We start from the raw sequence: 22,995 nt of genomic DNA, 5'->3' as shown, positions 1-22,995 counted from the left end.
GGAGAAGCCACCCTCTGTGTCTGGTGCTATTTCATCCAGCTACAAGTAGGAGCCAGGAGGCTGGCCCCTCCGGGATCTTGCTAAGGCCATCGGCCCAGAGGCTATGTGGGTCTGCGCCTGTGCCCACTGGGCCCCCTCCACAGCCCCGTCCGGCTCCGGATGGGCCATCATGAAAGCTTGAGCTGCCCGGATCAGGTCCTCCTCCCGCAGGCCTGGGACGGGCACGGTGGGGATGCCAGCAATCATCATGGCCAAGGTCAGGATGCAGATGTCGGGCTGGGAGGTGGCCTCCTTCCCCCCTGCTTCGGCGGGCATCAGCGGAGCCCCAGGTGACAGCCCACACAGCAGCAGGGGTGCAGGCCTGCTGGGGCCACCCAGCTGGGGGGCTCTGCTTCTGGAGCAGCTATCCTCCCGGCCCAGGTTCTCCAGCTGCCTCGCGGCGGGGAATTTGTGGCAGTACCAGTTGTACTCCTGCCTCGGTGGCTCCCAGCCAGTGCCCCCAGGGGCCGGGCCCCAGGCCTGGGCAACAGGTGTCACCTGCTCAGCTTTCTGGCTCAGTGGGCCTTGTCCACCAGAGGCTACCATCCCTGGCTCTATAGGACTATAGAGGCCAAGAGATGAGCCCGGAGAAGCGGCCCCACCTGCAGAGACAGGAATGGGATGGAGTGTTATTCTTGGTCTTGGAGGAGGAGGCCCTGAGGGGCAGGGCATAGGAGCAGAGCACTGGGTTCGGGAGCAATTAAGACCAACCCAAGAGGGCGGTCTGGTGGTTGGGAACTGGGTTTTACTCATATCCACACCCCAAATCAATCCCTAATGTAGGTAGGTGATGGAGCCGTGTTTGTTGAATGAATGAACAAGTGGGTGGCTCTTGGCAAGGACTTTGGGAATGGCTTTCTTCAAAGAGAACTGACTCCAGGGCAAGCCTAAAAATGCCCAGTAGAACCGCCACCTCCCCTGAGCAGGACTCAGGTTTTCAGGAAGTTGTATACCCCCCAGTTTCAAGAGCCCCCTCACCTTGGCCAGAAGATGGAAGACCTGGCTGAGTCTGTGGAGACATGAAATAGGACATGGTTGCCCCAAAGCCCCTATTTGTGAGGGAACAGTCACCTGCCTCCTGTCCTACCTTCTCCACCCTTCTAGAATGTCACCTCATAGTCATAGTATAGTGAAGTCGTTCAGTCGTGTCCGACTCTTTGCAACCCCGTGGACTGTAGCCTACCAGGCTTCTCTGTCCATGGGATTCTCCAGGCAAGAATACTGGAGTGGGTTACCATTTCCTTCTCCAGGGGATCTTCCCGACCCAGGGATTGAACCCAGGTCTCCCGCATTGGGGGCAGACGCTTTAACCTCTGAGCCACCAGGGAAGTCCCCTCACAGTCCTTCCCTTTTACACCTGGAACCCCCCTCACAGGATTGACCTGTTCATTCTAGAACCTGCACATGGATGGCGCTAAAAGAGTGCTGGACCAGGAACTGGGCATTCTAGGTTCTTGCCTTTACCTTGGGCAAGTCACCTGGACAGTTCTGTTCCTTGATATCCTCATCTGTAAGATGGGGGAAATGACTGCCCACTACTTCACCAGAAGTTATGAAGGTTCAAATGAGATCATTTGTATGGAAGAAATGATCAGAGATGACAAAGGAGTCGGGTACTTTGTGCCCTGTAGTGTGTGAGGAGGAAACACCCTGTATTCATTCATTTGCTTGTGTCCTTGGACAAACACATTCCCATCTCTGGGCTTCCACTTCCCATCTGTGAAATGATGTAGTTGGTCTAGGGCATTGGTTCTCACCCCAGGCTGCACATTAGATTCTCTTGGATTCTCTTGGAAGCTTTTAGAAATCCTGATGCTCAGCCTTATTCTGGGGTTAACTAAATCAGAATCCCAGGGTCAGACCCAGTTAGCAGTATTTTTAAAATATTATTTGAAAATATAGGGAAATGTTTGAAATGTTTGAAAAGTTTGAGGGAAATGCTTCTTAACCCTGGCTATTCCTTAGTATCTCGAGGGGAACTTTTGCAAAAACAATGTCCTTTGACAAATCAAATGAGAATCTCTGGAGACAGGGCCCGGAGCGCTGGCAATCTATCTTAGATCACGAGTAGTCAGGCTAGGAGTCACTGGTCTAGGTGATGTCAAAATGCTCTCTTTCTCTCACCTGCCCTGCTGAGCCCCAGTGATTCTAAAAGAAATGCCCCTCACAGACTTCAGGGGCAAGGAGACCCTCCAAGGATCAGTGGCAACATCGGCTGTGTTTATTTCCGTCCTGGCTGGCAGCAGCATGGCCAGCTTCAGGGCAGGCATGCCTCTGGGGCCAGGATGCATGGCCCTGCTCCAGGGCGGTGCAGGCCTTCACTCATACTTGCAGAAATCCTTAAGTCCTTTGGGCAAGTGGAGCCCATCAATGGCCAACCGGTGCACCACGCTCCTCTGGATCACCAGGCGGCACAGGGTCTGCAGCGACGGCACTGTGGAGAGAAGGCTGTCTAAGGCAAAAGCAACCGGGTGGGGGCGGGGGGGGCGGCGCGGGAAGCCAAGGCCGGAACCCAGATCAAGGTCTTGGTCCCTTCACTCTCTGGCTCGGGGCTGTTTACATGATTGCGCAGCACTTCCCCAACACTGCAGCTCTGTCTCCTTGATAACATCACCCTGCTCCCTTCCCCTCCCTTATCAGCTTCTGGGGGCAGGGGTAGTGTCTGATAAACCTGCGCAACCCCAGCCTCCAGCACAGACCTGGCACAGAGAGGGTTCTCGTCTACTGAAACCATAAAATGTGAATTCGGATGTATGGATTCCCAGGCGGTTCAGTGGTAAAGAATCCACTTGCCAACACAGGAACTGCAGAAGCTGTAGGTTCCATCCCTGGGTCAGGAGGATCCCCTGGAGGAAGGCATGGCAACCCACTCCAGTATTCTTGCCTGGAAAATCCCATGGACAGAGAAGCCTGGTGGGCTGCGGTCCATAGGGCCGCAAAGAGTCGGAGGCGACTGAGTGCACACGCACACACACGCTCAGATGTATAAATAAAGGGGCTTAATGGTGCTATCATGAACCAGACCTCAGGATTCAGAAGCTCTCAGGAGTTGAGAGGTGATGCCTTTAAACTCTGTATACTCAAATTGATGAGTATTTGTCTAATAGACATAATTCTCAGAGGACCAAAATCTAAAATTGGTTTAGAATTCATGCCCTAGGTTAATACAGAAAATAATTGGCAAAGCTAGAAAGAGGATTTAGAGGACATCCTAATCAATCACAGCCAAGGTGGGTAAATTGAGGCCCAAAGCCAGGGGAACTGACTTGTCCAAGGCCACAGGCAGAGGCAGAATCTGAAGTCAGAATCCCCCCTCCACTTTTTTTTTTTTTTTTAATATTTATGTATTTATTTGGCTGTGCCAGGTCTTAGTTGCAGCACGCAAACTCCTAGCTGTGGCACGTGGGATCCAGTTCCCTGACCAGGGATGGAATCCCAGTCCCCTGCATTGGGCCCATGGAGTCCTAGCCACTGGACCACCAGGGAAGTCCCAAGTTCCCCAACTTCTAAAGCAACGCTGAACAGACCAAGGTCTTGCCAGCTGGTTCAGAAGTCCTAGCAGGTTCCTGTCCCCACTGGGGCCCAGGAGGGGTCGCTGCCCAGAGGATGGGATACCTACAGCCATACTCCAGCTGGATCAAGCGCACGCTCTTGGTGGAGGCGAAGACGTCCACCACCGCGTAGAGGGGCTGGGCGGCTGGCAGCCCCCGGGCGCTGGGGCCCATGTCCTCGCCGTTGATGACGATATGCATGTCAGCCGTGCCGTCCGGGCGCGGGCAGAAGAGAACGCCCAGGCGGCTGCGGCGCGCGGTCGGAGGCAGCACATTCAGCTCATAGAGCTGATCCAAGAGGTGGCTGTACAAACCCGGCCGGCTGCGGCCCTCCAGGCGATCGCGGGGAATACGAAACTGCTCGATGCAGAGATACGGTTCCACCAGGAGGGCTGGGGGGCGACTCGGGGCCAGGGCCTCTGCCTCCGGCCGGCCCTCCCGGGGCACGCGGTTATGATGGCGCGTGATGGCGAAGACCCAGGTGTGCCCGAGGCTGACCAGGTCGGGTAGCGAAAACTCGGGCACGGCGGCCAGACTGGCGGGGTCCAGCGCGGTCAGGCCGAGGCGCAGGTGCCCGCACCAGCCCAGCTCTTTCTCCTCGATCTCCACCAGGAACACCTGGCCGGGGGCCAGCGGCTCGCGACTGAAGCACACACCGTGGGCGAAGCTCTCCACGCGTGTGGCCCGCGTCCCGGAGAGGTCCACGCGGATGTTGGCACCGTGCACTGGGTGGAAGCGGGTGGGAGGGGGCTCGGGGCGCGCCGGTCCCCACGGAGCACCCAGCCCCACGGGGTCGGAGACAGCAGCCATCTCCCGGCCATGGGGCAGACCGGCGGGCGCCGGGGGCTATTTTGGGCAGCGGACTCAGATGGTGACCGCCGGGGGCGGTGGGGTAGTGTACCATGTAAGGTATTGTCCTCCGCCCACCGACTCCCTTCCCCGAGGCTCTGCCCAGGGGTCCTAGCGCCGCTAGCTCGGCCATCCCGCCTCGAAGCGAGTCCCGGGAGGCTCGAGGGTCCCGGCCTTCCACGCTTGGGTCATCTGACCGCCGGCGCCCGGGATGCGACCTGCCGAACCCGCTGACCTTCGCCGAGGTGGAACCTCCGCCGCCCCCGTCCTGTACCCCTGGGTCCATAGAGGCCAGAAAGGGGCAGGAGGCGGCCCGTCACGTGACGCCGGGGCACACGTGACTCGGAGTACACATGACTTCCCGTCGCCGGGCCGGCATCTCCAGGAGAGCAAGGACGCGAGGGAGCGGAGGTGAGAGGGATCCCGGGGCTGGAAGGGATCCCGGAGGCTGGAAGCGATCCCGGAGGCTGGAGGCGATCCGGGAGCCACCCGGGCGGGGCGCGACGGAGGAGGCACGGCGGGTGGGAGCTGGGGCAAGGCAGGGGCTTCCCTGGAGGGTGCGCCGCCAGCTCCCCGCCAGGGGCGGCCGAGCACCGAGCTCGGCGAGGCAACAGCCGGCACCCGCTTCCTGCCGCAGATGTTCCGAGCCGCGCTGTGGCCGCCGGTTCTCCTCCTGCTGCAGCTGCTGCTGCTCGCCTGCGCGCCCGGGGGCGAAGGGGCCCCCGACCAGGACGAGATCCGCTTCCTGCCCGGGCTGGCCAAGCAGCCTTCTTTCCGCCAGTACTCCGGCTACCTCAAAGGCTCCGGCTCCAAGCGCCTCCACTACTGGTCTGCAGCCTTTTCTTCCCGGACGGGGTTGGGAGGGGGGCACTGCAATGCCCACCATGAGGGGAGATGATGGTGTGTGTGTGGGGGGGTGTCTTTAAGACCCCTGAGGGATCGGACTTACCTGGGGGTTCTCTGGTTAAGGCTCCAGTGCTTCCAGCTGCAGGGGACTGGGTTTCCATCCCTGGTTGGGGGACTAAGAACTCGCATGCTCTGCCGTCAAACTGAGATTAAGAAGAAGAAGAAGAAGAAAAAATCCCTGAGGAAATCCAGGAGTAGGGAAGGCTGGAAGACTGAGCTGCACCCAGTCCCCCGCACCAGCACCCACCCTAGCCTGACTGGCCCCCAGGTTTGTGGAGTCCCAGAAGGATCCGAAGAGCAGTCCTGTGGTTCTGTGGCTCAATGGAGGGCCAGGCTGTAGCTCCCTTGACGGCCTCCTGACAGAGCACGGCCCCTTCCTGGTGAGTGGAGAGCAGCGGGGTCACCCCCTGGTCAGGGGCAGGGAGGGGACAGTTCCCAAAGGAAAAGGCCCGGGAAGAGGGAGAAAAGGACTTTGTGGTCTTCCAAAAAATGTGTCCCTTTCCTGAGCCTCGGTTTCTTCATCCATACCCCTGACTTGACAGTTTCACACCTCAGGGGGTTTTGCCTGGTTGTGCAATACCCAGCAGGATGACCTTCCCCCACTCCACCCGCCACCCAGCTGACTCTGGGAATTTAGCCATCTCTTTCCTCCACAGATCCAGCCAGATGGTGTCACACTGGAGTACAACCCCTACTCCTGGAACCTGGTATCGCCACCCCTTTGGGTCCTGGGTGGGTGTCTCAGCAGTTGGATGGGGAAGGGAACAGCCCCCTCAACCCATTTCCACTTCCCCTCTAGATTGCCAACGTGTTATACCTCGAGTCCCCAGCTGGAGTGGGCTTCTCTTACTCCGATGACAAGTCTTATGCCACCAATGACACGGAGGTGAGTCCAGTGTCCACCCACGTGTCTCAGTCTCCCTGGTTGGCATGATGCAAGGAGAAAAAGAGCATGGTCTTGGAGTCCATTTGTGGCTCTGTCACCAGCTCTGGGGTGTGGTCTCGGACAAGTCACAGGCTCTTGCACAAACAGGATGGGTGGGTGTCATTATCTCTAAGATTGTAGCTCAAGCACCACCACTTTCTGATTCCCTCTATCCTGCCATCTCCAGGTCGCCCAGAGCAATTTTGAAGCCCTTAAAGATTTCTTCTGCCTGTTCCCGGAATACAAGGGCAATGAGCTTTTCCTGACGGGTGAGAGCTATGCCGGCATCTACATCCCAACCCTGGCAGTGCTGGTCATGCAGGACCCCAGCATGAATCTTCAGGTGCAGGGAGGCTGCAGGAGAGGAGGGAGGCCTAGACTTGTGATTAGCAAGGTCAAATAGGTCCGCTCTCCACCCACTTCTTGGGCATTCCCCTGCGGCAAGTCTCCTCCAGGCGTATGATATCCCAGGTCCTGCCTCCCCTGCTCTACGAGCAGAAGGTCAGCTCCTCCGTCCAACTCTTCCTTCATGACACCCCTTGCACTTGATGGCCCTTCTGGGCTGCGAGCCTCCCCTGACCGGAAGCTCACTCATCAAGCTGCCAGCTCCATTCTTTACACTGAGTGGCCTCCCCCGCCCAACCACTCCCTCAAACCACCCTGGGTTTCAGCTTCCAGACTGCTGAAGGTTTGGGTGGAGGTCAAAGGAGGCTCTTCTGGCCCACGTCCAGATGAGCTGAATGCCCTGGGTGTTTCACAGGGGCTGGCGGTGGGCAATGGACTCTCTTCCTATGAGCAGAATGACAACTCCCTGGTCTATTTCGCCTACTACCATGGCCTTCTGGGGAACAGGTATGGGAGAGGACCACTGGGCAATCCCTGGGCGTGGCGGGTCATGGGGGTCTCTGGTCTGTCCTCCAGGCGCATGCTATCTCGGGTCCTGCCCTGGTTTATGAGCAGAAGTTGGGGGGCGGGGGAGGTGGGTGAGATGGGGTTGCTAGAAGGATTTTGGTGTAGAAAGATGAAAGGATCTTTCATGTAAAGATCAGAACGTAAAGAAATGAAGGACGGCTGGCAGGATGGCCCCAGGGCAGCCAGGTTTGGGAGCTACATACCACGCTCTCTGATAAATATCTTTGTCCCCAGGAAACAGGTCCTTTGGGTCCAAGCCCTGACGGGGAAGTTGAGAAGGTGGGATACTTGCCTTCTCTGGCCCACCATGGGCCTAAGCAATTATCATTCATCTCTTACAGGCTCTGGTCTTCCCTGCAGACGCACTGTTGCTCTCAAAACAAATGTAACTTCCACGACAACAAAGAGCCAGAATGCGTGGCCAATGTGCGGTTCTGCCCCCGCCCTGCGCCACCCCCGACAGCCCCCATCCTGCCCATCCCCCACCCCCTTCATTTTATAGCCTGCTTGGTGTTGGTTAGTCGGTTGTGTCCGACTCTGTGACCCCATGGACTGTAGCCCACCAGCCTCCTCTGTCCATGGGATTCTCCAGGCAAGAATACCGGGGGGTGGGGGGTGCCGTTTCCTTCTCCAGGAGATCTTCCTGACTAAGGGATTAGCCTGTTTCTCCCGCCTGAAGGCAGATGCTTTGGAGTGTGGGTGCGGTCCCACACCACTGCCTGTGGTCTCCCTGTGAGGGGAAAGGGCGTTTCCCTCGTCCAGCGTCTGATGTGCCATGGCTGTGCTCAGTGATGGCCATGCAGATTGTTCCTCCTCCAGAAGTCCCTTTCGAGGGAGATCGTATTATCCACATTTTCCAGATAAGGAAACTGAGGCCAAGCATGTGGAAGTCACAGTGCTAGGAAGGAGAGGCACAAGGATTGGACCCAGGACTAGCAGATTCCTTCCACTGAGGCTCAGTTTCCCTGGGGGAGGGGGGGAAGGATAATGACCAGGCCAAGTAGAAGAGCAATAAATCTCGGGATGTGGGACTTCCCTGGTGGTCCAATGGTTAAGACTCCTTACTCCCAAGACAGGGCGTGCGGGTTTGATCCCTGGTCCGTCGGGGAACTAAGATCCCACGTGTCACATAACAGGCCCAAAGAAAGAAAAAAAAAGTCTTGGGGCGCTGTTGGGGAGGTGGTGGGAGGCCAGGATTCTGTAAAGCATGGCAGCTTGGGGGGTGTCATTGCAGCTTCAGGAAGTGTCCCACATCGTGGCCAGCTCCGGCCTCAACATCTACAACCTCTATGCTCCATGTGCTGGGGGGGTGCCCAGCCACGTAAGGTAGGCCCTGCCAGGCATCCTGTTTGCCAACCCCAGCCCTATCTGGGGGCCCAGGCACCCATTTCCCCCCATTGCACTTGCAGGCATGAGAAGGACACTGTCGTGGTCCAGGATCTGGGCAACATCTTCACCCGCCTGCCACTCAAGCGGGTGTGGCATCAGGTGTGCAAGGGCCCAGGCTTCCTCCCAGCAGGGACAGGGAGGGACAGCGGGGCAGGGAAGCCAAGATCCTGACCCTCTGTGCCCCCCTCCCAGACGCTGCTGCGTTCTGGGGAGAAGGTGCACCTGGACCCCCCCTGCACCAACACCACGGCCGCCTCCAACTACCTCAACGACCCTCACGTGCGGAAGGCGCTCCACATTCCCGAGCAGCTGCCCCGCTGGGACCTGTGCAAGTGGGTTTCTATGGGTGCTCGTGGCCCAAGGGGTGGCGGACTGTTGGGGCTTGTGGGCCTCAGAAAGGTCCCCAGGCATCCTGTGCCTAGGGTTTCTCATTGAGGACACCATGCACATCTGGGTTGTGATCGTGAATTGTTCCAATAGGATTTTAAGGTCCCTGACCCCCAGATGGACGGATATTCAGCCACTTAACTCTTAAATGGCCACAATGGTGGTTAAAATGTCAGTTGCTTACACTGGTATTTAGTAGACACTCCCATCCCCTGCCCCTCCCTGACTTTAGTACCAGCCCAGCTGCCTGCAGCTGTCTCCTGTGACACCTACACATAAGAAGGTGACCACAGCAGGGGCCAGTCAGGTCCATTCTGATTGGTCAGCACGAGTCCTTATGCCTTAACGCCAGTGGCATCCCAGCCACAGTAAAAAAGCATCCCTGCACATTTCTAAATGGGGGTGATTTGGGGTCTGCTGGATTCCAGCCCCACCTCCCCTCATCTAGGTGAGTCCCAGAGAGGTTACATGCCCAAGGAGGGGCTGGATCCCAGCTGTCTGTCTCTCTTGGGCTGGAGCTTGGGAATAGGAGCAGGTAGGGGATGAGGTCTGATCTGTGGTCTCTTTTTCTTACTGCCCACGTGGTCCTGCAGCTTCCTGGTGAATATCCAGTACCGCCGTCTCTACCAAAGCATGTGTTCCCAGTACCTGAAGCTGCTGTCTGCACAGGTGAGTGGGCAGCAGCCACAGCTGGGTCCATCAGCAGCCTCAGGACCCCGGAGCAGCGTGGCAAGGTGGGGGCTGCTTTAGGGCGCCAGTTGGGGCAGGGGAAGCTGAAACTCCCCAAAAAAGTGAAGTCCCTTGCCAAGAGCCTGTGGTCAGCAGGGTCAGGATTTGAACCTGGCTCTGTCCCCACCTGATGCTGCTCTGTGGGAAGAGTCTGAGGGGTCTCCATCAGTCCAGGAGCCTTTAAGGTGAGAAGAGCTAGTCAGATCATGTTACAAGGGGCAAACAGAGGTCCAGGGTGGGAGAGGACCCGTCCAAGGTCACCTAGAAGATACGGTAGGTTACCTAGGAGATACTGGCTGAGCCAGGGCAGGACCAAGTTCTGCAGAGCACAGTGGGTAGCGTATGGGCTCTGGGGTCACTAGCCAGGTTACCCTGGGCAAGTTTCTCACATATCTGAGGCTTGATTTTTCCATCTGTAAAATGGGGTTACTAATGGTATCATAGTAAAATGCTGCATAGGTAAAGCATTCAGTAGGGCTCTCGCCTTGAAGGAAGTGGTCAGAAAACAAGGGTTTCCTGGTTTATGCAATTTAGCTGGATTCCTTGAATTTCCTGGTGGGTAGGGCTTGAACCGGGGGAGGGCTGGGGTCTGGGCTTATTCCAAACCCTCATTTTCCCGCTTGTGCTGCTTCAGAAATACCGGATTCTGCTGTACAACGGCGATGTGGACATGGCCTGCAATTTCATGGGAGACGAGTGGTTTGTGGATTCCCTCAACCAGAAGGTGAGGCAGGGGTCCCAGCCCCAGGGTCAAGTAGGTGCGGGGGAGGGCAGACTGGCTGGGGCAGACAGAGAGAGCAAACCTGGAGGCGTTCCCGGCCCCTGAGGCCTGGCCGGTGGTTGCGAGCAGAGGCGAGGGGGCAGCTGCAGGCTGCTAAGTCTTTCCTGGCGGGGCAGATGGAAGTCCAGCGCCGGCCCTGGTTGGTGGACTACGGGGAGAGCGGGGAGCAGATCGCTGGCTTCGTGAAGGAGTTCTCCCACATCGCATTCCTTACCATCAAGGTAGGACCTTGATGAGGACTGGGGAGGAGGGAGAGGGTGCAGCAGGACCTGCCTGTCCTTTTCTTCCAACCTTTTATGCTGGGTTACCACGTGGCCCCTGGAAGGGCAAGTTCTGGCCAGGGATGGGATAAAGGGAGGGACCAGAGGAGGAAGGTCATGGGCTAGAGGGTTCCCGTAGGATGAAGGAAGCACCCAGGGGCAGGGGTCGTCCAGGGAGGGAAATCTCACAAAGCTTTGCCCTTCAGGGCGCCGGACACATGGTCCCCACCGACAAGCCCCAGGCTGCCCTCACCATGTTCTCCCGCTTCCTGAATAGGCAGCCATACTGAGAACCACAGGACCAGCCCCCACTGCCTGATCTAGTCCTTCCCAGCCTCTCCTGCCAGAAGAGAGGGCCCCCTTTATGCAGAATACCCCTGTAGGGCAGATCCCTGCTTCCAGAACGGCTCCCACCCCCCTCCACTGCCCTGTGCATCCCAGACCTGGCCCCAGCGCCTCACTTGGGGGGAGTTTGCACTTTATAACTCACCGGGGTGGGGCCTAACCCCCTCCCTGCTGAAAGAATTGCCCTCATTGCACTGATAGCATCCCACAATCAAAACAAAGCTCAGAACACCCCACGGGGAGAGTGGACGGACTGTAATTGATGGATTGACTGTGATTATGGAATTAAATTGGGTACAGCTTAAAACCCCGTCTTCTCTGTGGCACTGGGGGTTATAGAGGACACTAGAGGCTGTGATGGGGTGAGGGAGGGGATGAGAGGCGGTGGAGTCCTGAATGCAGCTGCCAGGGTAGGGGCTGAGGGCTCAGACAGCTGCCATGGAGGGTGGCGGGGCGCTGGATGTTCGGGGGTCCCTGGTGTCAGCGGGCCGGTTCTTCTCAATCACCTCTCTCAGCCCTTTGGCAAAGTGGAGGTCAGCCCCGATGGTGAGGAAGCCCTGTGCAGGAGGGAGCAGAGAAAGGGGTCTCTTTATTCCATTACTAAGAATAGTGTCTAGAGACACAGACAAGAATCACTGGCCTCAATCTAGTGGGAGAGGCAGAGCACCAGAGTGGTACTTATAACTCCCTGTGATGGGTGCTGAAATAGAGGCTGCAGGAGGTCCAGGAGGGCTTCCTGGAGGAGGCAAGCTTTTAGTTAAGACCTGATAGATTAGTAGGCATTGGGGATGGAATCAGGGAAGAGTGTTCCAAGGTGAGGATGCAGCCTGTGCGAAGGGCTGGAGGAATCTGATGTAAGGTTGAGATGAGAAGAGGCCGTTGAAAAAAAAATTAGTTAAAAAAAGATGTTGATAAGGGAGAAACGGCGATCAGGTCATGCAGGGCAGAGGAGAGCTGTAGAGGGAGGGGAAGGCTCTGCCCTCCTTCCCCACGGTGCCCCCTACTCACCGCGTGGTTTGTCACCACTTCACGCACAAAGTCGATTCCCTCGGGGAGTGGGATCTGCACCCCACGCCAGGTCCGCTCTGTGGGCAGGAATAGTCAGCTCAGTCTGAATCCACCCAGCTCCTCCCCTGACCTCTCCCCAACGCTCCTCACACCCCGACCCCAACCCTACCATTGAGCATGGGCATCACTGCAATCTGCAGCAAGGTCTTCAGAGGGGTCTGCAATGGTATCAGCTGGGAGCGGGGAGACAAGAAGTCAGGGCAGTGAGGGGATGGGTTGGCCTTCACTGCCCTCCCCAGACCCCAACCTTGTGCCTGTACCCCCTCTTCCCAACTCACTGCCAGTGACTCCAGTGCAGATTGGTTTGAGTAGATTCGGAACCTATGGGAGAGAAAGAAGGGTCCCATGGGCAGGGGCCCTTCCCCAGGCCACCCAGGCCTACCTACCCCAAGCCCTTGAGCTTCTGTCTTGGATGTTCCACCCACACACCTTGCCAGGGGGTTCTAGCACTTTCCAGATGTGCATCCTTGGGTGAGTTGTTTCTCCCTCTTCAGTCTCCTTTCTCCAAGTCTACTACCTTTTGTTTTTTGTTGTTTTGTTTTGAATCTCAAATCTGCTGCTTTTTATTTGTAGAGCACCTCCTATAGCCAGACTTTTGCTGATGGCTTTCCATGTGTTGGGGCTTCCCTGGTAGCTCAGACGGTAAAGAGTCTACCTACAATGCAGGAGACCCGGATTCAATCCCTGGGTCGGGAAGATCCCCTGGAGAAGGCAATGGCAAAACCCACTCCAGTATTCATGCCTGGAGAATCCCATGGACTGAGGAGCCTGGTGGGCTACAGTCCACGGGGTCGCAAGGAGTCGGACACAACTGAGCGGCTTCACTTTCACTTCCGTGTGTTATTTACCTTTATTTAGCAAAACTGTCCATGCTTGCTTCCTGCCAGATACCAGGCATGTTAAAAAGCTAAATACTGAAATATTTTTAAATGCCACATGATTTAATCCTCATAACAACCCTAAGGAATAGGCACTATTAAAATTTGCATTTATAGAGGCAGCATAGGAGGCCCAGAGAAACTGAGTGATTTGCATAAGGTCACACAGCTGGCAAATTCCAGAACCTGCCTCTAGAATCTAGGCTCTTGGACAGTGTTCTACACCAGCCACACAGTAGCCACTAGCTGCCATGGTTATAGAAATGAGCAAGTGAGGAACTGTTTCATTATAATTAAATGAATACAGCCATCAGTGGGCTGGCGCCTGCTACACTGAACAGTACAGCCTTAGACAGCAGATGCTACTATTTTCTATATTTAATACATGAAGAAAATGAAGCTCAGAAAGATAAAAGAACTTGTTTCAAGATCGCAAAACTAAGTTGTGCCAAAACCTGTGTTCTTACGCACTTTGCTGTGTGACAGTGGGTGTGTCATTTAACCTTCCTGGGCCAGCTGGATCATCTCTCATCATACCTGCTCTGCCTGCTTCTGGGCGGTTGAGGATACAGAGAAATTACACTGTAATGAAACGCTTGATGCGTTAACAAGACCCTGGCTTTCAGGTGGCTGATAGCTATGACTGAATTTTAGCTCCCCAGTATCGCTGGGCAGGTATGATTATCCTGAAGGCACTGACACTCAGAGAGGTTACGGGCTCATCCAAGACCCTCAGACACCTGCCCACCTGCGCAGGTCCAGCTGGGTGCGCAGTGCCTTCCCCCGGAGGGCCATCTTGGCGCTGAGTCGGGCATCCTGGGTGGGAAAGCAGGGAGGGTGGTGTTACTGCCCCAAAGTGGGTGGTGGCCCCCCTCCTTGACCCTCTGCATCCCCTGCTCTGGTGTCCGGACCATGATCATGCTGGACAGCTGGACCTCGGGCTGGTTGGGTGGCACCAGGGCGATGGTGACACTGGTGGTGACAGAGACAGTGGTGCCCGAGGGCTTGATGGTGCAACGCGGAGGCTCCATGACCCGCAGCTCCAGCTTCAGCGGAGAGTCGATCACTGCCGGGCTCTGGGGACACAGCAGGGAGGGCCGGTCAAGTCCTCCCCGAGGAGTCCCTGGGGAGGAGTGGGTAGTTTTACCCTCTGGGGGCACACAAACACAAATAGGAAGACAGCGATGGCTTCCAGAACCCTCCAGGACTGTGTCCAGCCTCTGCCTTTGCTCAGACAGGGAATGTCTCGTTCCAGGAATGCCTCCTTCCTTCTCTCTCTGTTTTCCCATGTTCTCAATATTCAGGACCCAGCTGCAATCCAGACTCCTCCAGAACAGTCTCTTTGCACTTAAACACCCCAGGGAATTCCCTGGTGGTCCAGTGGTTAGGATCTGCCTCCAAGTAGGAGGGTCCGGAAGATCCCCTGGGGAAGGAAACGGCCACCCACTCCAGTATTCTTGTCTGGAGAATCCCATGGACAGAGGAGCCTGGCGGGCTGCAGTCTATGGGATCACAAAGAGTCGGACACAACTTAGCGACTAAACCACCGCCACCAGCAGTGGTTAGGACTCCGTACTTTCACTGCCGTGGGCCTGGGTACAATCCAGGTCAGGGAACTAAGATCCCACAAGCCACATGACTTGACAAAAAAATTAATAAATAACAAAACTCAGCCCCCTGCCATACCTTTCTTCTTGAACCTGCTGAGCTATTCTACAGGCAGTGTAGTGACCACCTGCTTGCTTTTCACCAAACACTTCACACATGTTCGCTCATTTAAACCTCACAGTAACTGTGAAGCAGGTATTAACTTACACCCACTTTTGAGATGGGAAAATTGAAGCAGAGGGAGGTTAAGTAACCTGTCCAAGTTGTGTTGCTCAGTTGAAGAACTGGGACTGAGACCCAGGCAATCATGGCAACAGAGTCCATGCTCGGCCACGACGATGATGCCACTGATGACGACAAGGATAGTGTTCGTAGCAGCTGGTGTTGTAATTATAAGTATTAACGCATTCAACCCTCATGACAACTCTGGGAGGCTACATAGTATAGAGAAGTAGGGTAACCTTGAATCACCGAGATTCATACCCAGGTTCAAATCCCAGCTCCATCATTTTATAAGCTAGAACCAAGGACAAGTCCAAAGACTCTAATGCTGGGAGGGATTGGAGGCAAGAGGAGAAGGGGACAACAGAGGATGAGATGGCTGGATGGCATCACTGACTCGATGGACGTGAGTCTGAGTGAACTCCAGGAGTTGGTGATGGACAGGGAGGCCTGGCGTGCTGCGATTCATGGGGTCGCAAAGTCGGACACGACTGAGCGACTGATCTGATCTGATCTGAAAGTAATGGACATGGGTTTGGGTAAACTCCGGGAGTTGGTGATGGACAGGGAGGCCTGGTGTGCTGCAGTCCATGGGGTCGCAAAGAGTCGGACACGACTGAGGAACTGAACCAAACTGAAGTATTTCTTTAAAAATTTTAACTCTCCATTAAACAAGGGAAAAGAAGCAAAAAGGATAATACCCGGATCTCCCACATTGCAGGCAGATTCTTTACGATCTGAGCCAGCAGGGAGGCCCAGATTGATATTTCAGTTGCTTTTAAAGTCCCTACACTGGCCTGCCTTGGGTTCTCAGCCCAGCTTCTTCATCCTGGTTTTCGTGAAAGAGACGAAGCAAGAGTAGCAAAGTCTTCCTTGCAGACCTGGGAACCTTCATAGACTCTGGCCAAGTCAGGGGCTGTGGCCACTGGCAGGAGGCCAGGCCTTCTGTCTACTCTGTGGCTGCCGCTGGGGGCCCTGCTCGCCTCACCAGTCGCCTTGTGGGTGTACACTTGGTGTGCCCACCCACCTGACCAGGCTCCCACCTCCCACCCACACTCACCATCAGGACGATGCTCCCAAAGTAGGAGGCCCTCAACACCATATCCAGGTCATGAGGCACCTGCACAGGGGAATTGGGGGTAAGGCAGAAGGCCCATCACAGGCCCCCACCTCACAAACAGATCCCGGCTTACCTTGTCCCCCACCAGCGAGAGCTTCAGGGCTCCTGCCCGGAAGTAGCTCTCCATGGCAGAGTCAAAGAAGAACTCAGAGAAGGCCACGTATACCATCCGCTCTTCCTCCTGCAGCTGGGGCTCCACCGCCCGGTTGGACAGACTCCAGTTGGCCTCAGTCAGGGGATAGAAGGCCCCCTGGTTTTGGAGGATCAGGGTCAGGGCCAGGCAGACTGGTCCGACACCCAGATGTCTCGAGGCATATAATTCACTGTCCCCAGACAACATGGTGGAGGATTGGACCTCGTTGTTGACCCTGGGGGGACTCAACAGGTACTTTCCTTAAAAAGCATGGAAAGGAGGGTAGCTGGAGTGCTCCGAGGCCGCAGTCCCATCCGACTGAAGGAGGGACACAAGAAAGGGCTCAAGGGGGAGGTGGCCCTTGAGTGGGCCTTGAAAACTAGACAGTAATAATGATGGCAACCACTGCCTCCATGTACGGAGTACTTCTGTGCCGTTTACCTAGACCAACTCCTTTAATCCACATAACATCCCATGAGATTATCTTTTCTTACTGTATTATTTCTATTTACATTTGAGGAAACAGGTACAGAAACGTTAAGCCACTGGCTTAATATCACACAGCTAGTAAGTGGCAGAGCCGGGAGCTGATCTTCTGGCATTCTAACTGGACTCTGCTCTGAAACTCTGCAACGCTCCATTAGGAAAAGCAATGGCCATGGCTACAGACTAGTTGAGGGGCCTTGGACAAGGGACATGGCCTCCCTGAGCAAGTCTGCACATCCCTAAAATGAATAAAACATCAGGACCTGATTTACAGGGTTGTGAGAGGAGGGAATGAGATTGCGTGCATTAAAGCTAAATGTTCAGTTCCTTCTGGGAGAAATGGGGGAAGACAGTACATGAACAAAGGCCCTGAGATAGGAAGCGAAGGGCATCTTTGGCAAAGAGTAGGAGTTTCCCAGGTGGCACTCGTGGTAAAGAACTCGCCGGCAATGCAAAAGATGTAAGAGACGTGGGTTCGATCCCTGGGTCAGGAAGATCCCCTGGAGGAGGGCATGGCAACCCACTCCAGTATTCTTGCCTGGAGAACTCCACGGACAGAGAAGCCTTGAGGGCTACAGTCCACAGGGTCGCAAAGAGTTGGACACAACTGAAGCGACTTACCACATACACGCACACAGCTGCAAAGGATGAAGTTGGAAAGGTGGGACCAGACAAGATTAACAAGGCTCAAGTGTCAGACCCAGGAGTTGAGCCTGAGGCCACAGCATCCCCACCAGTGGAGTGGCCACATAAGAGTGTGCTTTAGGAGAGAAGGAGGGGGTCCGGTTGCACACACCAGCTGGGCAGCTCACCCGGAATTCCATGTCCAGGTTGCTGGTGGAGGCCACGGGATCCTTCAGGAGGGAGTAGTCGATGCCAACGAGCTCATCCACAGCACTGCGCACTGTCGGGAGGGGCTGGAGTCATGCAAAGCCATGTGGTGCTGGGCTGGCTGCTTAGGCTCTCTGGGCCTCAGCTGCTTACTCACAGAAGGGGGATTAGAACACTTCCTTCATAGGGTGCTTATGAAGCTCAAATCAGTTTTACTACAAGTGGAAAGTACTTAGTGCCCGGTGTGCAGTGGTCAACAGTGTTAGCTATTATTATTGTGGCTTTTGTTGTTCTCTCGGTTTGTTTTTGGTCGCAGTGCTCAGCTTGCTGCATTTTAGTTCCCCAACGAGGAATTGAACCTGGGGCCATGGCAGTGAAAGCACTGGGTTCTAACCACTGAGCCATCAGGGACCGCCCCCCCCCAACCCCGATTATTATTGTTGTTGTTGTTTGCTGCTACTACTACTACATAGGTTTCATCAAGTCACTAAATAATATTGCGAGGGAGAGACTTCCCTGGTGGTCCAGTGGCTAAGACTCCATGCTCCCAATGCAGGGGCCCAGGTTTGACCCCTGGTCAGGGAATTAGATCCCACATGCCGCAATTAAGAGTTTGCATGCTGCAACTAAAGATCCTGCGTGTCACAATTAAGACCTGGCACAGCCAAATAAATAAATAAAAAGAAATTTAAGAAATACTCTAAGATGGCAAGGGATTCCCTTCTCTCAGTGGCTTGGTTTCCCCTGCCCTCTCCTTCCCATCCTGTGCCCCATGCATGTGACATGATGATCTCATCGCTTAGGGAAAGGGAAGTCATGTTTACTGAGCTCCTGTTAAGTGCCAGGAGTTGAATACAAATGAGGCCCCCACAGCAGACACGTATTAAGGATCACGACAACCATGCCTTCAGTCAACCCTCACAGCGAGCCCTGAGGAAGTGCTGTCAGCCAACAAGGAGGGAGAGAGTGAGTACTGACCACAGGGAGTCAGTGGCAGGAGGCCACCTTTGAACCCAGGGCTGTTCCATCAAGTGCTACCTGACAGCTGCCCACCCAGCCTCCTCCCCACCTCCGCGCCAGGGTGGGGCCCAGAGCTCCCCACCCCGTCTACACAACTCACCAGGCACGGTGTCCAGCAGCGAGTTGAGAAGCACAGTCCCTGCGTGGTAGAGCACGGGGCAGATCTGGGAGGTGGCAGCCTGAGTCAAGGTCTTGGCAAGAGAGGGCATACGACCCCCACCCCGCCATTGTCCTCCAACATGCCCCCCCACCTGCCATTGCCCACACCTGCTGGTTGAGGAGGAAGCGCATCCCTGAGGTGATGAACGTGGAGAGGAATTCATACACCTTCCTGTGAGGAGAGGAGAGGCCAGGTGAGTCCAGACCCTGCCCTCACCCCAACCCAGTTCTAGGAGAAATCACAGTGATTAGAGATGGGGGTGGGTGGGCAGAATACCTCTACTTCAACTTAATTTACCATGTCTTTAGTGGAGTTTCCATTAAAGATGTGGGCTCAAATTCCTTCTCCAGACTGGTTCTCAAGACCTCTTCTGTCACCTCGTCCCCCACCAATCAAATGAATGGACCCAGAGTTCCTCAAACCTCTGAGCATCCTCAGCTCCATATCCTTACTCCTGTCTTCCCTTACATCCTCAGTGCTCCCACCCTGTATTTTCCCATCTGGGCACAGGTGCTTCCTCTTCCAGGCAGTCCTCCTAGATTATTCTCTGAACTCCTCCTCCTCCTCCCAGAGTACTTTCTTGGTCCCTCTCTCAAGGCCCCAGTGACAAATGTTTCATCCCTCCAGCCAGGCTCTAGTGTCCTTTCTGAATCCTCAGGGCCTGGCCTACACATTTGTTGAATGAATAAAAAAACTGTGTATCAACACCAGATAATAAATCCACCATTTTCTCTCCTCCACCTTCTTTCAGAACCAGCACAAATTCCCCTTCTCAGCCCCAACCCTGGAACTATGTTATTATTTTTGTTATTAATGGTAAGAGCTACCGATTATTGAAAACCCAGTACATGCCCACTGTATACACTAGGTCCTCACAGTGGTTCTTTATTTGGTGAGCCCACATTATATGTGAGGTACTGTTATAAATATTTTTACATAAATTAAGATGAACAGTCCTCACATCTCATAGAGTAGGTCCTATTACCAGCCCCATCTTAGAGAGCTTCAGCAACTTGCTCAAGTTCATAGCCAGGAAGTGGTGGGGCTGCGACCTGGACCCAGTTGATCTGATTCCCAAGCCGTGCATTGTGCATTGCCCTAGGCAAATGGGCTGTGCGGCTGAAAGGGGGGACAGTAGGATTGGGGACAGAGCTTACTTGAAGGTTCCCCCAAAGGCTGCATGCATTCTGGAGACAGAGGCCTGGCAGGAGACGTTGGACACTTTGATCCGGCCAATGGTATCCCGGGAGAGTTGCAGAGCAGTGTGGATGGATACACCCTCGGCAGAGGCGTTGATATAGCCCCCATCATAGCTGTGGCAGGGGTGGGAGTGTTAATGGTCACTCCAGCTTGGAGCTTAACCAAGTCTTTACTGTCCTCCTCCCCAAGCCATATTGGTCATGGTGGGAGCCCTCTTAATAAGGCTTATGTGCTTCTGCACAGTTCACCTGACTGTGAAATGGGTATGATTGCCCCTTTTGTACAGATGGAGAAACTGAGGCTCAGAAAGGCTAAGGGATTGCCCACAGCTCCACAGTTCCCCAGGCTTCCCAATCCACTCTCCACTCCCAGGTGTGGAGTGGAGAGTCTTGCGCCAGGTCCTCACAAGAACCAGTAGAGGAGCTGTCTCCGGAAACGCAGCCCCCAGGAGGCATTGTTGATTTGTAGAACCAGCTCCTGGTCTGGCTGGAAATGGAGCTCAGAGAATGTCAGCTGCAGTTCTGTGACCTTCACCCTGTGTGGGAGGCCTCAGGGTCAGATTCATGACCAAGAAAAGGGCATCCCACCCAACCGTAGGAAATTCATTTGCTCCTCTTCCGTTCCAGGTCTGGGGAAGCTGGGGTGAGTGGAACGAATTCTCCCATCGCCCGTCAAGTGCCCAACCTGGACCTGGGTGGCTAAAGACCATGGGTCTTTATCTCCTGTCCTTCGGACCTCTCCTATTAGCTCCACCCGGGTACCCTACACCCCACTCTCATCCTTGGCCAAGTTTCTTGACTCCGCCTCTAGGACCAGCCCCAATTCCACAGGTTCGGCTTCGCTTTTCTTGGTCCCGCCTACTTCTAGGCCACGCCCATCGGCTTGGTCCCGCCTCGGTAGGCGGGTCAGGCCTTTATCTTTTCCGGCCTCATCCTGTTTCTTAAGTCCAGCCTCGGCGGGCGGGCCACGCCCCCAATCCACTCAGCCCTCCCTTCTCCCGAGACTCCGTAGGTATTTCCTAAGCCTCCGCCCCTGCCCAGGCCCCGCCCCCTTGACCCCCACTTACTCAGAGATGTTGTAGAAGAAGTGGCCCTCACTGCCCCGCAGGTCCGGGATGGTCACGGTCTCCAGCTCTTGTTCCAGAAAGCGCAGCCCCTCCTGCTTCACTGAAGCCGCAGTGAGGTCCTTAGTTCCTGCACACACACACACACACACAAACACACACACACCTCCCCTCCTTACTCCCCCCACCCCCCACCGCACCCCCGCGCCTTACCCAGCTCCAGCGCCTTGGAGGTGATGCGGATCTTGCAGCCGGGGAGCTCGGCGTGAGCGCCGGCCAGCAGCGCTAGGATCAGGGCCCCGAAGAGGGCCATGGCGAGCGGGCCTGGGGATGGGGTGGGGATCGCAGGAGTCATCCAGGCCGCTAAAACCCACTCCTCGGATGGCCAACCAGAGGAGGGGGATGGCCCGGCTCGTTAAGCTCGAGATCGCTCTTCGGGGAACTTGCAACCAGTAACATTGCCTCCATTTGACAGATGCGGAAACTGAGGCTTAGGCGACGTGCTCCCTTACGCTCGGAGGATTTGGGGCACCGGGGGAGAGCAAGAGCACCTTCTCTGTTCCCCCGTGCAACCGCCGCGTGACGAGTCTGGACCTCCCGGGAATCAAGCCCCCCAGCCCCCACAGCAACCTCCCCTTTTCCTCGGCGGAGGGCGGGGGCAGCTTGCACGTTACCGTGGGAACGGCTGCACGCGCATTCCTGGGGGGTGGCTTGCGATCTCCTAGGCCGCGAGTCGGAGGAGGCGAGGGAGCAAGCGGCCGACCCGACCTCCGGCTCCCGGGGCTCCCGGCTCCTCCAGGTCCTAAATCCCTGTCGTTGGGCTTCTGCCTGATGCCCCCCACCCCAATCTCAGCGCTCTCCTTCAGAGGCCCTCTTCCTCAGCCCGGGTTCAGTAAATCAGGGGGCTGGGCGAGGGTCTGAGGGCAGATGGGGGCGCGCCCCCAACTCACTCGCGGTGCAGCCGGTGGTCGGCGCGGTCACGTGGGGCGGCGGGCAGCGCAAGGGATCCGGGCGGCGGGGTCTGGCGGGCAGCGCTGGTCCAGCCGCCTTTATAAAGCCGAGCCTCCCTGAGCCCCCCTCCTCTCTCCCACTCTCCTCTCCTCCCTCGGAGATTGGGAGGGGATGGGGCGGGTCGCTGGCAACTGGGAGGGTGGAGAGGGCTGTACGGAGCCCCGTGACAAGCCTGGCCTTGTCAAGACAAGTGGGGGACCCAAGCGGGGCAAGAGGGAGGGAAGTGCAGAAGTCAGCCCGCCCGACGCCAGCAGTCCCTGCTTTGCTGGGACCTTGGTTCAGTTTCCCCCACCCATCTCTTCCTGTGTGATCCTAGGCAAGTCCCTTCCCTTGGGTGCCTGAGCCTCAATGTCCTCATCCAGTAAAATGTGTGTGATAATAGGAACCACCTCTTGGGCCCCGCGGCAAGCCTCAAAGGCAATGCCCAAGACGCATACTTCCCTTTCCTTCCACCGAGCATCATCTCAAGACCTCTCCTTGCCAGGCTTCACTGTGGGAAGCCCCCACCGCCACCCCACCCGCAACTGTCTCTGTGTCACTAACCTGCGGATCTTCAGGGCCCAGAGACCTCTCCAACTGGGGTTCAAGCAAACACTGCCAGCCCAGGAGGACACACGCAAGCTGCTGGAATCACCCTCAGGGAGGCTGGCATTTCCCCAAGGGCTGTGGGTTTCTGGTGAGCCTCTGAAGCTAGGTTCTCTGCACGTGTACTGCCTACAGATGGCCCCAGCTCCCAGGACAGGCTCAGGGCATGCAACCTTTTTGTTGTCAAATGTGTGAAAGCGGGAAAGAGAAATAATGATGGTTCACATCCATTGAACATGTATTTAAGCACAAAACACTAGTCCAGACATGATGACCAACTCCGCCTAATTTCTCCAGAACTTTCCCAGATTTTGAAACTCCAAGTCTCCCTGCCTGGGACCCCCCTGCCCCACACAGTCCCAGGGAAACTAGAATGTTCAGTCACCCTGGATCTAGATTAACTTGTTTAATCTTCTAACAACCTGTGAGGTTGGCATTATTATGAACCCTCTTTAGCAGGAAACTAGAGGTAAAGACAATCCTTGGCTGCTCTGGGAGCCCATAAACTGTTCATGACAAGGTGGGAGGTGAGAGGTG

The 22,995-nt window shown here is 55.8% G+C and overlaps 4 protein-coding genes and 1 long non-coding RNA gene across 10 annotated transcripts; 2 read left to right on the top strand and 3 right to left on the bottom strand.

The window, feature by feature from the left end:
• Window positions 1–13: 13 nt before the first annotated feature.
• On the bottom strand, window positions 14–2,258 carry SPATA25 (spermatogenesis associated 25). 2 transcript variants are annotated; one of them, XM_086331604.1, is made up of 3 exons: window positions 2,164–2,258; window positions 1,018–1,048; window positions 14–641 (listed from the first exon to the last, which is right to left on the bottom strand). In XM_086331604.1, exon 3 carries the CDS (start codon window positions 583–585, stop codon window positions 40–42), a length of 546 nt encoding a protein of 181 aa, XP_086187730.1. In that variant the 5' UTR covers window positions 586–641; window positions 1,018–1,048; window positions 2,164–2,258; the 3' UTR covers window positions 14–39. The 2 variants fall into 2 exon arrangements, with proteins under 2 accessions (XP_086187730.1, XP_086187729.1); XM_086331603.1 differs by lacking the exon at window positions 2,164–2,258 and having other exon boundaries at window positions 1,018–1,212.
• NEURL2 (neuralized E3 ubiquitin protein ligase 2) lies at window positions 2,239–4,772 on the bottom strand. Of its 2 annotated transcripts, XM_086331594.1 has the most exons (3): window positions 3,659–4,400; window positions 2,739–2,923; window positions 2,239–2,473 (listed from the first exon to the last, which is right to left on the bottom strand). In XM_086331594.1, the coding sequence occupies exons 1-3, from the start codon at window positions 4,398–4,400 to the stop codon at window positions 2,441–2,443; spliced, it is 960 nt and encodes a 319-aa protein (XP_086187720.1). In that variant the 3' UTR covers window positions 2,239–2,440. The 2 variants fall into 2 exon arrangements, with proteins under 2 accessions (XP_086187720.1, XP_086187721.1); XM_086331595.1 differs by lacking the exon at window positions 2,739–2,923 and having other exon boundaries at window positions 3,659–4,772.
• Window positions 4,773–4,802: 30 nt separating this feature from the next.
• On the top strand, window positions 4,803–11,380 carry CTSA (cathepsin A). Its single transcript, XM_086331581.1, has 15 exons — window positions 4,803–4,850; window positions 5,077–5,267; window positions 5,614–5,725; window positions 6,002–6,052; window positions 6,145–6,231; window positions 6,458–6,613; window positions 7,031–7,122; window positions 7,524–7,608; window positions 8,417–8,508; window positions 8,592–8,670; window positions 8,764–8,903; window positions 9,552–9,627; window positions 10,322–10,411; window positions 10,585–10,689; window positions 10,935–11,380. Exons 2-15 carry the CDS (start codon window positions 5,077–5,079, stop codon window positions 11,016–11,018), a joined length of 1,440 nt encoding a protein of 479 aa, XP_086187707.1. The 5' UTR covers window positions 4,803–4,850; the 3' UTR covers window positions 11,019–11,380.
• PLTP (phospholipid transfer protein) lies at window positions 11,314–22,657 on the bottom strand. 4 transcript variants are annotated; one of them, XM_086331580.1, is made up of 16 exons: window positions 22,417–22,657; window positions 21,076–21,186; window positions 20,866–20,965; window positions 20,206–20,334; window positions 19,757–19,912; window positions 18,707–18,770; window positions 18,540–18,603; window positions 17,401–17,492; window positions 16,043–16,219; window positions 15,910–15,969; window positions 13,931–14,095; window positions 13,768–13,835; window positions 12,420–12,462; window positions 12,251–12,314; window positions 12,082–12,158; window positions 11,314–11,630 (listed from the first exon to the last, which is right to left on the bottom strand). In XM_086331580.1, the coding sequence occupies exons 2-16, from the start codon at window positions 21,173–21,175 to the stop codon at window positions 11,499–11,501; spliced, it is 1,491 nt and encodes a 496-aa protein (XP_086187706.1). In that variant the 5' UTR covers window positions 21,176–21,186; window positions 22,417–22,657; the 3' UTR covers window positions 11,314–11,498. The 4 variants fall into 4 exon arrangements, with proteins under 4 accessions (XP_086187706.1, XP_086187705.1, XP_086187704.1 ...); XM_086331579.1 differs by lacking the exon at window positions 22,417–22,657 and adding an exon at window positions 21,537–21,976; XM_086331578.1 differs by lacking the exon at window positions 22,417–22,657 and adding an exon at window positions 21,813–21,976.
• LOC147360109 (uncharacterized) lies at window positions 18,223–19,322 on the top strand. The gene is made up of 2 exons (XR_015138954.1): window positions 18,223–18,792; window positions 18,950–19,322. It is a non-coding gene; the product is annotated as an uncharacterized LOC147360109 (long non-coding RNA).
• Window positions 22,658–22,995: the final 338 nt, after the last annotated feature.

The sequence above is a fragment of the Bos grunniens genome, chromosome 13 (assembly GCF_055505025.1).
Source record: "Bos grunniens cultivar Pamir isolate PY7600 chromosome 13, Bosgru_T2T1.0, whole genome shotgun sequence".
Taxonomy (NCBI): Eukaryota; Metazoa; Chordata; class Mammalia; order Artiodactyla; family Bovidae; genus Bos; species Bos grunniens.
The sequence above is the reverse complement of the archived record's forward strand: the minus strand, read 5'-3'. Positions and strand labels throughout refer to the sequence as shown.

Coding starts and splice junctions, on each gene's coding strand:
- SPATA25 (XM_086331603.1), bottom strand. CDS start 1,072: ATGTCCTATTTCATGTCTCCACAGACTCAGCCAGGTCTTCCATCTTCT. Junction 642..1,017: donor TCTTCCATCTTCTGGCCAAG/GTGAGGGGGCTC, acceptor CTGTCTCTGCAG/GTGGGGCCGCTTCTCCGGGC.
- NEURL2 (XM_086331594.1), bottom strand. CDS start 4,400: ATGGCTGCTGTCTCCGACCCCGTGGGGCTGGGTGCTCCGTGGGGACCG. Junction 2,924..3,658: donor GATCCAGCTGGAGTATGGCT/GTAGGTATCCCA, acceptor GGGATTTTCCAG/GCAAGAATACTGGAGTGGGT. Junction 2,474..2,738: donor GAGAACCCTCTCTGTGCCAG/GTCTGTGCTGGA, acceptor TTCTCTCCACAG/TGCCGTCGCTGCAGACCCTG.
- CTSA (XM_086331581.1), top strand. CDS start 5,077: ATGTTCCGAGCCGCGCTGTGGCCGCCGGTTCTCCTCCTGCTGCAGCTG. Junction 6,614..7,030: donor ACCCCAGCATGAATCTTCAG/GTGCAGGGAGGC, acceptor GGTGTTTCACAG/GGGCTGGCGGTGGGCAATGG. Junction 7,123..7,523: donor CATGGCCTTCTGGGGAACAG/GTATGGGAGAGG, acceptor CATCTCTTACAG/GCTCTGGTCTTCCCTGCAGA.
- PLTP (XM_086331577.1), bottom strand. CDS start 21,217: ATGACTCCTGCGATCCCCACCCCATCCCCAGGCCCGCTCGCCATGGCC. Junction 13,836..13,930: donor AGCTGTCCAGCATGATCATG/GTCCGGACACCA, acceptor TTTCCCACCCAG/GATGCCCGACTCAGCGCCAA. Junction 11,631..12,081: donor AAGTGGTGACAAACCACGCG/GTGAGTAGGGGG, acceptor CCTCCTGCACAG/GGCTTCCTCACCATCGGGGC.